We start from the raw sequence: 12,649 nt of genomic DNA, 5'->3' as shown, positions 1-12,649 counted from the left end.
GCACTTTTCAACTTTTAGCCGGGAACTACGTGAAATAGAAACAAACGAAGAAATGGAGTTACAAGCCCGTGCACAGAAACTAAAAGAAGAGGAAGACGCTAAACGATTATCTGTTAGCTTTGTCGAACATTTAAACGAACACCAACTATACGAATCGTTATGGAATGGCGATGAAGACGGTCGAGTTTTAATGATGGTGGGTGAAGCTGCTGCTGACTTGGCGGAAGAATACAACAACGATATATTTGAACTTACTCAAGAGATTTACAAATTAGGCCTTGAAAAATATGAAGAGCGCCAACGAGAAATTGAACAATTTGAGTTGAGCATCAAACAAGGTCACCTAGAAGTTCAGCAAATGGGTCACAATATTCTTGAAGACTTCTTACTATACAAAGATAATTTGTTTGAAGAAGTCACAGCTTGTCACAAATACCTTGAAACTCGATTAATGCGTGGTGAAGATGAGGAAACGGAAGAAGTTATCAAGTACAAGGACAAATTGGATCGCTTGACAATGCAATTCGACGACACTGTCAACAATGTTTGGCAACAATTGATGAGTCAAGAGTTACACCTACACGAGGCAACTGAAGTGAGTTTTCTCCGCGATCTTTTTTTATTTTTGTTACCTACCTATCATTGCAAACGATATAAAGAAAGGTAGTTTTTTTCAAAATAGTAGCTGTTTTCCTTTCCCAAAACACGAAATATGAAACAGTACAGGCATCAATTAAAAATAACAGGTGTCACCGGAAAATTGTTTTTTGGAATCAATGAACATATCGCAATAACATTTCACGTTTTGAGATCAACAATTGGGTACAGCCTAATAGCACGAATTTAGTAAATCTAGTTGATATATATTGCCAATTCCATTGTGTTCTTATATAAACAGGAGTAATACATTATTATCTATTGATTTAAAATGGTCTGTTCCAGAACCTGCTAGAACGTACAATTTTACTATTTTTCGATATTATAAAGGCAGAAATTGTTATCGTAGCAAAACTTGTAAAACTTGATTTTGCAGGTTCTGGAACAGAGCAATAAAGTTGTAGAGCGCAAAAGAAAATTTTTGAATTGTTAAAACGTGCAATTTTATTTCAATAGATTACAACCAAACAAGTAGCAGTTGTGATTTCACAACTACACAACCAACATACAGACATAGAAATTAGTAGTAATTTTTACTACGATAACATAATATCGCAAAAAATAGTAAAAATTCTTGCAGTTCTGGAACATTGTTTATATCAATTGTTGCATTTTTATTGTAGAAGATTTTGAACCTAATCACCAAATTAATTTTTTTAGGAAACCACAATAAATTTCCAACGTAAAATGCAAGAAATGATAGCAAAATTCGTGGAACAAGCCCAAACCTACTTTGGCCAACTGCGTGATGTTGCTGTGCATTTCTCCGAGAATCTGAGTGAAATTGTATCACGTTTTATAGCCACCAAATTGGCAATGCAGGATCTTAATGGTGTACCTGAACCACTTCGAATATGTATCGAAGATCGAGAAGCGATTGGTAATCTAATTGCAGGCATGAAAGATACCCATACACAACGAATTGATGAGCGAGAAGATCGATTAATGCAAAGGAGCAAAGAGTTCGTTGACAATATGATCAGTAAGTTAAACAAGTAAGTATCCAAATCTTTATAAATATAAATCAAATGTCTTTCGTAATTCGTAATTTCATTAATTGAGAACGGCTAGACCAATTTTGATATATATTTTTTTGAAATGTTCATCATAACCCAACTTAGGTTTTTATTGCAAATATGGAAACTATTAAGTAATTAAGTAAATTATCACTTTTCCCCTACCGTTAAGAAGTTCCGGCACCGATTGCATACAAGTTTTTAATTGCAGTTTTTTCTTATATGTTTTCCATTATAATAGCATATCGTTATTAATTTTTTCTTTATACAAATGTTCAAAATACATTAAGAAATCTTAGTCGATGAGGAAACTTTTTTCACAGAAACGAACTAAAACACGATACATTTGCAATACACTGTGCAACATTTTTAAGGCAATCTTGTGCAAACAATTTGAGCTTAGGATTTTTTGAAAGTACAGACCCAAACGACATACCCTTAGTTGGGTTTTATTGTGTCAGATCCAGCTTGGATTTTATGGTCCCCTCTAAACATGGTTAAATGTTGACTTTTTAAAGAAATTTTGGGTTATATCTCTGAAACCTATGTGAATTTTTATCTGACTTCTGAAGCAAATTTGTAGATATGAGAAAGAAAAAAATATTTGGAGAAATAATGAACTCGAAAAACTACATTTACTGTCTCAAATTTTATAAAATATCGAAAAATTCAATAATTTGTAAAGAATTTGCACCATATCCACAAAACCGTTAACATTTTCTTAATGTTTTCTTTTGGAAGAATATTCGCTAGAGTGTAATACACAACTCTTCAAAGCATGTCATTGTTGTTAAATACCTCTATCGCGTTGTTTTCAGCTGTTTAATAAATTTGTCAATAATGTGTTGAAATCCGAAATGCGAGAATAATGTGAACTGTGTTTGAAATACGTGTTGTAAAAGATATGATACAAAATACCACTGAAACAACATGAAGTAAGCATTTAAGAGTTTCAGAATGTTCTGAAGAATTGCTGAGAACTTTATTTGCAAGATTTTTACAAAAGGTTACTTTGTTCAACTCCCAATAGTATAGCTGATACTGACCAGAATTTCAGCAATTATGTAAAAATTTCTATATATTATCGATTTTGATGCCCTACATGGAATTTTTCTTATGTGGTCTGTTCAAAAGATAAGTTCTACTGTAGTTTTAGTCCGGTTTAGATGAGGCCATGAAATCGGAACTGGATCTGACAGGACATAACCCTACTAGGGTTTTTGTAGTCTCAATATGTACTTTCAAAAAATGCACAATAGAAGTTGTTTGCATTTCAGTGTTGCGCAGTGATAATAAAGAATGTATCGGGTTGAAAGTTACGAATTAATCTAGGTACCCGGCCACGCCTACTTTTTTAAATATGTTATATCTCGAAAACTAACTAACCGATTTTCATGACATTTTGTGGAATTTGCCGTGGTAGGTACAATAAAGAAAAACGATATAAATTATGCAAAACTCATATTCGAACAACCTTCATGAAAAAATAAAAAGATATTAGGAGGGTTGGCGTTTTTTGTTTGGGATGACAAAAACAAAACAAACAAAAAACGCCAACCCTCCTAATTGTGAGACCGGGCACCGTCAAAATGTTGTTTATTGCTGTAGTATGCAATACCAACAAATTAGTTATGTGCTTTTTCGTCGAGAATTGACGAACGCATAGCAGTGGGAAAAATTTGGAATTGTTTGCAAGTGAAGTTGCTAGAGTTTAGGTAGTGCCAAAGAAATTCTCGATCAGAGTGTTTCTTTGCGCACGTATCTATTTGAGCTAGCAATTGACACTTGGGTATAAAGAGTTTCTTGTTGAAAAACAAGAAATAAGGGAACTGATGAAGATCTGTGGCGAGATCTGAAACTATAGTATTCCCTGCCTTACCCCTTGGTAAACATCGCCAATTTTTTCCCGCTAATAAATTAAAGTTGTTTTAATAAAATATTAAAACAACGACTATGGGATTAAGCCTGACTATTTTGAAAAATAAAAAGATATACATATGTAAGTCTCAAAAAGCCGGAAAATTCGACTTTACCATTTTTTTTAACTTTAATAATTATATTCCGACAAAGTTTGTAGGACAAAAAGGTTACAGACAAAATCCATTGATAAATTCAAAATCCTCATTGAATGACTCGGTTTGATAATGCACCCGAAGAAATGAGGTCGAAAATACCTATTTTTGAATTGTAAAGCATAAAGGCTATAAAAAGTTGTCATTAAAACTCAATACCACGGGCCAGCAATGCGGACCCGGGTCTGCTAGTATATAATAGTGTTTGCTTGATATTACCACACTTTAAGCCCTTCTAAATAATCACAGTCGAACTTCTCTATAAAGACCGTAATCTTTAATATCTATGTCAAGGCAAATTTATATAAGGTAGAAGTGACAATCAGCGGTATTTTTACTTTTTTGTAAATTTGGTTTTCAAAATGTAATAGGGTCTACTCATGAAATTTGAAAATTCGAAATTTGCTACCATAAAATAGTTCTTTTCATCGTAAGCGTGTAACATTTTGATTCAAATTTGTTTTTTTTTTTTTTGAAAATGTATTTATGTTTTTTCAAAATGTATCAATATTTTCTTTGACATTAAATTTTCTATAACAACAATGTTGTTTCTGTAACATGTTAATCTGTTAGCGTAAACCGAATTCAGAAGCCGAAAAAAAAAACATTTTTTTGGATTTTTTCAATTCAATTTTTTGTAGTCTAAATGTAGTCTTCTTACTCCCACTCTCATTCATGGCGGAATAAGAAGGTGTTACATTAGTTGCTCAAAATCAGTCTAAACGTAAACATTTGCTCACAATAACGCATTACTGTGAATTGCTTGTTTACGTTTTGTATGCGATTATATTCACAATAATACATTTTGACAACTAGTTTGATAATGACAACTAGTTTTGCCGTTGTACCTGTATTATTGTGCCATGGTGTGGTACCTGTATTATTATGTCATGCTCATATGCTAAAAATCATCGCAATGGAACTACAATTGCTACCTTCAGAGCGGTTATGGTATTCTACAAAAAACTACAACAGTGCCAGTCTTGCATATTTCGGCTTTAGATCAGGTCTGTAAGATAACCCAAAAGTTTGTACAAATTTGCAGGGTAAGTGCTACTAATAAGTCTGTCTGGTTACTTTCCCAGCAAGAATTGTCCAGCAAGAACTTTCTCAGAGAGTAAGGGGTTTTTATTCTCTTTTGCCAGAAAATTTTAAAAAGTAAACAGACACCTTCCCAGCAAAAACCAGCAAGCAATCAGCTGACATGCCAAAACAGAACAATTTGTCCGCCAACAAAGGAAGCAAAACACGTTGTATTTTATTAAAAATAAACAAGAACATGAAACAAAAAAGTATTTTTCCACTTTACAAATTTGATCTCCATAAAACAATACAATTAGACTATGTTATTTCCACAATAAAATTGTTTTTAATGTTCACAAACATAAATCAACAAAAAACTAAAAACAGCTGATTGATTGTTTTCAGGAAGAAGAAGAGCTTGCAAGTGCTTGCTAGAAGAAATTTGTCCAGCAAGAATTTGCAAGCTCTCAGTGAAAGAACTGTCAAAATGTCTCTCTCGAATCGCTCTCTTTTGCTGGTTTTTTGTGTTAACAGACGGCTTCCAGCAACAATTGGTACAAATTGTTACAAATTTTAGGGTAACCAGACACAGCTAATGTCAGCATGTCCCAATAGTCGGCACTTTTTGAATTTGAATTCAAATATTTAAAAATTAAGAAAACAAAATACGAAAATAATAAAATGCTTAAACAATATTGTCAGCTAACTTTGTGTAAAATTTCATTGAGCTAGGACCAATTATTATATCGAAATTTAAGTATTTATCAGTGAGGGTTTTTCAACACAACCGAAAATGCAAGTTTCTTAGGAAAAAATTATAGAGATGTTAACCTTAGTAAAAGAGAAGTAGTTGCAAAAACTTGCCAATATATTGAAAGCCCTTGGTGAGTATGTTAAGAACCCAAAAGGAAATTTTTACCATAGGTCAAGTTTCTGAGATATCGCGTGACGCATTTTTTTATTTTTCCCCTATAATAGTTGCGAAAATAGCTTCATATCTCTATGGTGTTATTGTAGCTTCGTTTTGGGATTACATGTCCCCAGTCAAATCGATTGGCGAATCTTTTTGTAGAACATTTCACTCTTCTAACTCAATTCCTTTTATATCCTTTTCGTCCTTTATTTCTTGAACCGTAGTAGAAGTACCACAAGATGAGATTTTTCAACATCCAAATATTCTAAAAAAATGTTGCTCAGAAGATTTTAGGTACGGTTCTCTTTGGCAACTAATCAATATTGCACCGTTTTCATTGTCCTTTTTGATGTTTAATCGGTCTTGGTTCAGAAAAAACTATGTTTAATATTTCTGTATATTCGACATTGGTTATTTATTGGTATGTAGACTTACCAAGTGGTTATTGCTTATGTAGACATCTGGGGTGCTTCTGAAATATTTACCACAAAAAGCTCCTGTAATGAAGAACACGTTAATAACAAATTTTAATGGAGGACAGATCCGGTTTTCTCAATTTTTTAACCGGATATTCCGACATTAAAACCGGGTTTGAACCGGTTTTAAATAATCGATTAAGCTTATGTGCAACCATTACAAAGCTTATATAGTTGTCAATCAAATGAAATTAACTCGCTGATTAAAACTTTGTTAGTTGCAGTGCTAGAACAAAACAAAAAAACCGTTTTCTTGAACCGATTTTAAGGAAAACAAGTAAAAAAGTATTAGTCGACTTTGCCGACAGATATATACCCTCAGCCTGTGTGGATTGAAATACTTTTTGCGGGGGTATCGATGGATAGGGCTCTTTTATCACACTAGCCTACGAAAAACATAATATCGCTGTAAACAGGGCCACTAGGAAAACCATCAGTAAAAATGTCCAAAGGATCCTCGAGCCACAACAATAATGTTCAACATTTGTGTGGGTGGTACCACAAGGATTGGACAGATAGGGCCCAAATTGGAACATAAACTAAGTTTCGACAATATTTAGAGATCAAAAGTTTGGAACAAATCGGTTGCTACGAGAATCGGGAATACAATTTTAGCGAATATTTTCGAACTTTTGTGGGGGAGGTACCGGAAGGAGTGGACCTTTAAGCACCACCTTCGAATTTCATCTAATATTTCAAGAAATATTACAATATCCAAAGTGTGGACGAATACAGATTCGGTTAGATCTCTAGCCACTACATATGCCGCCATAGGATTTTTTTACAACTTTCGGGCTGATTTCTCAAGAAGTATGGACTTGCCCCTGAAAAAACTGCCGTAATTGAGGCAGTGAATGCAAGTTGCTTCAACAAAAATCAAAGTGATTTGGGAGCAGGTCTTAATGTGAATTTATCCTGAATTGTGTGTGGGAGGTACCCGAAGGAGTGGACAAATATGGTCCATATTCGAACTTGATCTATGTCTGGTATATATATTAGGCTGTGTAAAGTATGGACCAAATCGGTCACTCCCATCAAGAGTTATCGTGCGCACAATTTTTCCGAACATTTTTGAAGTTTTGTGGGGGAGGTACCTGAGGGAGTGGACCGATATGGCTAATCTTCGAACTTAAACTAAGTTTGCACAAAATATTACGAAGGCCACATTTTGGACCGAATCGGCAGATCCGTTCGAGAGTTATCTTGCGCTCCAACCACTACACACGGTGTCATAGGGATTTTTTGTAACTTTCAGGAAGTATGTACTTGCCCCAGGAAGTATGGACTTGCCCCAGATGAAACGTATACCGTCGTATGGGGGGCAGTGAATACAAGTTGCTACAGCAAAAATCAAACCGATTCGAGAGCAGGTCCTAAACTGAACTTTTCCGAAATGTTGTGTGGGAAGTACCCGATTGAGTCCATATTGGAACCTCATCTAAGTCTAGTAGAAATTTCACGATGTGCAAAGTATGGACCAAATCGGTTACTTCCTTCAAAAGTTATCGTGCGCACAAATTTTCCGAACATTTCCGAACTTTTTTGGGGGAGGTACCGGAAGGAGTGGACCGATATAACCCATCTTCGAACTTAAACTAAGTTTGGACAAAATATTACGAAAGCCAAATTTTGGACCGAATCGGTTGATCCGTTCGAGAGTTATCGTGCGCACCAGCCAGCCAGATAGACAGACAGACGGACGGACATTGCTAAATCAACTCCAAAAACCATTATTTCGATGAGGCACATTTTGCCCGTATGAAAGTGTATATACCCTCGTTAGCATAAATGCTGAGGGTATAAATATCACCACGCGCATATATTTTCTTTTGGCGATGAAAGTCGATTAGGCCTATTCTGTAACATATTAACAATCCGACAATCGACAACGTTGTCGACACTAAAACTTGTTTGCAGTAACTATTGTGCTATTTTGTAAAAATGTAGACAAATTGTTTATAAACTTTCAAAAGCTTTCAATTTTGAATGTATTCATAAACAAAACATTTACACAAACCTAAGGCAAATTCAATATTGAACATTATTGTCGATTTTTTAACAACGGTGTTGGTGTTGTTTTTATAACGACATTTTTAACAAAAGTTGTTAAAATTTGTTCACAGGATACAAAGGTTTTTAATTATGTTGTTAAAATGAGTTTCTCGAAAAAATAACAATATTGACTGTCGCCTATTCTGTACCTTTTTAACAACTTTACTCATTGTTTATTTTACAACAATTTCATTTGTTTGTTTTGTAGTTGTAACGAAAACAAAAGAAATTTTAACAATATCGATAGTTGTTAAAAGTTACAGAAAGTTGTGTACTACTTTACAAATCGACAAAAATGTTCAATATTGTATTTGCCTTTGTTTGCGTGTATGTTTTGTTTAGAAATACATTCAAAATTTAAAGCTTTTGAAAGTTTATCGAGAATTTATCTACATTTTTACAGAATAGAACAATCGTTACTGTCGATAACGTTGTCGATTGTCGGATTGTTAAAAAGATACAGAATAGGCCTATAGGAGGCAGGTGAGTGGGTTTAGCTGGGCAGCTAAACAAATGCAGTGTATCGTGTGGTCCCAATCCACATCCTGGGCATGTGTTGGGTATCGTGGCGTCAATTCGCGCCCAATACAAATTGAGGCGGCTGCATTGTCCGGATCATAATTGTTCGTGTTTGCCTTGGCAGCTGGCGTTCTTCAGCTGCGATAGATGTGGCATGCGCGGACGACTTAAACAAGTTATCGAACGTTACACCCAGTATTTTGGGGTAGTCAGTGGTCGGAATCAGTGCACCATCGACCAATATTTGCAGTGGGAGCCTCATTTCAGCAGTGGATTTAGCGGCGGGTATTTCCATATTCCTCAGATGGAAGAACTGCACTAGGTCAGCTATGTAGACATTTAATCGCATATGTCATCGACGAGAGGATCAGGCGCCAAGATCGTACAATCATCCGCATAAATCACGAACTCTATGCCGTCTGGAGGGTGTACAATTTCAGAAAGGTAGAGGTTAAATAGTTCCAGAGATATCACCCCTCTTTGGGGAACTCCCTGTTTCACTTAACGGGTTTTGCATTTCTTGTTTCTGATTTCCACGAACGACTGGCGTCCGCACAGTTTCAAACATGGCTGCAGAGTAGTCTTCTCTATATCCACGAACAGCTTGACGGTATCGAAAGCCTGCTATAGGTCAAGAGCCACCATTACTGTACGGTCGCACGGCCGTTTCTGGTTCAGTATTCTACTGATATGTGTGGATATGGCTTATAATGCTGTTGTAGTACTATGCATTTCCCGAAATCCATGTTGATGTTGGGCAACTGGAAAACACCTTCTCATCGTGGAGAGGAGTAGTGCCTCTAGGATCTTTGCTACTGGCGACAGGAACGAAATCGGCCTGTAGGATACACCTCTGCTGGCATCCTTGCCAGGCTTCAGTAGCGGGACAACCCTGACAACTTTCCAGGCTTCTGGTATAATATGGGTGGCTAACGATAGGTTGAGGACACTTGTTAAATACTCAACTCCAGGTTCATCCAGTTGCTTAAGCATTACCATCGATATTCGGCGTGAGCCAAACGTTTTGGATGAAAGGGCGTAGCACACTTCTCTTCGCCCTATCACTCTCGGGGTGCTCTATGAACTGCCGGTTAAAATAACACGTGGACCTCTTTGGGTCAGTTACTGTCACGCCGGTGAAAGTAACTGCCGTTCTGTCATCCTTCTTTTCCGGATTCGAGAGTGATTTGACGGTTGCCCACAATTTACTTAATCCAAAACAAATGTTGGGGGTCTAGCCACTTTTTCCGCCACTAACCTGTTCGCCTACTAACCTGTTGACTTCATGAGTAAGCTCTCTAACTCTTGGGTCTTCAGGATTCGTACGACGAAGCTCATCATGCACATTTGCTAGTCCCGTCGGCTCTGCTGGGAAATTTGGTCTAATTTTGGGTATTCGACTAGTAGGTATGTAATGAGCGGCTGCTGCAGTGATGACGTCCCGGAAAGTTCTCTCAGCTACCCGAAGATCTCTCTGAAGCGGTGATTAGTAAATTCTCTGAACCCTTGCCAATCAACTTTCCCATGGTTCAGGAAAGTACGGCGTTCAGAGGTTATGAAATCGGGTGGTCTGTTTGCGGAGACGATGATAGGGAGGTGGTCTGAGCTAAGGGAAATGACGGATTGCCAGGATACGTCATTTATCAGACCTGGTGCCACAATGGCAATTTGCTCAGCCAGCGCTGTACCCCTCGGTCATTACCTGGGACGGAATGCCAAAGCTCGTGATAGCATTGAAGTCCCCTAGCACCAGACGGTTATAGCTCTCTAAAAGCGAACTAATATCGGGCACAGCTATTCATCGGCGGTATGTACACATTAAGCAGCTCTACCTCGGCAGTACCACACTTTACTGCTCAAGCGGGATAGGTCTGTACTGGACAGACTGATGTATTAGGAAGGTAAGTCCTCCTCCTCCGCTTCTTGTGCGATCCTTCTGCAAAACCTTGTAACCATCACAACGCAAGCTACAGGTGGCGGTGAGCTTTGTTTCTTCGATCGCGGCGACCATGATGTTTTCCAACTCATAAATTCCACAATTTCGTTGACCTTATTGCGGAGACCGTTGCAACTGAATTGCAGGAATGATGCATTTCCGGGCCGTTGGACAACAACTTGCGGTGTTAGATGCTGCATTTGTTGTTGTTGGGGAAATTGCGGAGGCGTCTCGTATTCCGACGATGTTGGGGACATACTAGGAGATGATCTGGCGCAGCAAGATGGAACATACCTATCACAGTAATCCTGGGTGCGACTAAGGCCAGAGCTCCCACGAAAATGCACCCATTCCATACATCCATTAGATCTCACCATTGTTGACGTGCGGTGGATGCGGATCTGGCAAATGGAACAGATCCATACAGACCCGGGGTTCATCTCTTTCCTACCACCGAAAGAGCTTGGAACAGGCATTCCGGGATAAACTGCCGTTCCAACGTTGAAAAAATATACGAACACAAACACATAATTGTTGAGATGACGGCCCTGGTCAAATATTCCTCGGAGTCAATCCGGTGCATACAATCGGCCGCCGCACAGTGGTTCAGAATCGTTTTTTCCTGGTCAAAATTCTGTAACTTTTGAACGGATAGAGATATTTTCATAATTCTTTTTTTGTTAGACAGATAATACAATCAATCAGAAGAATTATAAGCGGAGAAATTCTGGTCTGATAGTTGCAGAGAAATTCAAGGTCAAAGTTGTACTTTTGAGTTTTTTAACTATTTTTTTCATCAAAATATGAGTATTTTTGTGGTTTTTATATCTTCCTATGTATTAAAGATGGTCAAACACCAACAAATAAACAATAAAATTAACAAAAAAGCTAAAAGAAATTCGAATTTTTTTTTCAAAAATTTTTAAAAAAAATTTAAATTTTTTCACACATTTTTACCCATGTAATTTCAATAAATTGGAAAAAGTGTTAAACGGAAAAAGTTAAAATACTCCTTGGGTTTTCATAAAACGTTTGTAATTCGTATAAAAACTAATATACTCAAAAAAATGTTAGTTTGTGTCAAAAAGCTGTAATTCATATAGAACCAGTATAGAAAAACACACATTTTTACCCATGTAATTTCAATAAATTGAAAAAAGTGTTAAACGGATGGAACGGGACGGCTACAAAAATATATATGGACTGAAAGAGGAGACTCTCTGGCATCTTTCTGTGAAAATAGAACTTTGTTCCATGTTGTTCCACAAAAGTTCTAGCCCACTAAATTTCGAATTTCATAAAATTTAGTACATGAGGAAAAATAAAATAGCTCATGTTGTGTAAACGCTACGGCTATTTACAAAAACGATTTTTAAAAATCCAACCTACCTTACAAAAAAAAACAATGAGCAAAATATCTGTTATAGTTTCCGAGAAATAGCTACCAGAAATTTGCAAAAATTACGTATTTCCCAAAAATGGGGAAAATGTTCGTCTTTAGTGGCACGCCCACACCTTCCAATATTTTGACTTAATTTTTTGGTTTCCTTAGTTTCAATATGTTTACTATCGAATCCCGTATAAAAACCAGTAAGGAAAGGATCAAAGTCGGGCTGGGCCGACTATATGATACCCTACACCACTGTGAATATGTAAAATATAAATCGGAGCTATATCCAGATCTAAACCGATTTTGATATCGGACTTATATAGCGTGTTTGGAGCAGCAAATACGCGAAATCGGCCGAAAATATATATGGGAGCTATATCCAAATCTGAACCGATTTCGATATAATTTGGCACATTTATTTTTAGACCAAATTCAGTCACGCATTTCATATTTCATCGAAATCGGACATATATAGCGTGTGTGGTACAGAAAATACGTGAAATCGGCCGAAAATATATATGGGAGCTATATCGAAATCTGACCCGATTTCTATATAATTTAGCACACTCATTTGTAAACCGAATTCAGTCACACA

At 36.7% G+C, this 12,649-nt stretch overlaps 1 protein-coding gene across 3 annotated transcripts in view; it reads left to right on the top strand.

The window, feature by feature from the left end:
* The window catches only part of TbCMF46, a 64,323-nt gene that overhangs the window by 37,991 nt on the left and 13,683 nt on the right, over positions 1–12,649 (top strand). For all 3 annotated transcript variants that reach the window (XM_073968505.1, XM_073968504.1, XM_073968506.1), the window contains exons 6-7: positions 19–595; positions 1,318–1,652. In XM_073968505.1, coding sequence (XP_073824606.1) covers positions 19–595; positions 1,318–1,652 — 912 coding nt within the window. The remainder of the gene's footprint in view (positions 1–18; positions 596–1,317; positions 1,653–12,649) is intronic.

The sequence above is a fragment of the Musca autumnalis genome, unplaced genomic scaffold (assembly GCF_047663935.1).
Source record: "Musca autumnalis isolate F117 unplaced genomic scaffold, ASM4766393v1 scaffold_2, whole genome shotgun sequence".
NCBI lineage: Eukaryota > Metazoa > Arthropoda > Insecta > Diptera > Muscidae > Musca > Musca autumnalis.
The sequence above is the reverse complement of the archived record's forward strand: the minus strand, read 5'-3'. Positions and strand labels throughout refer to the sequence as shown.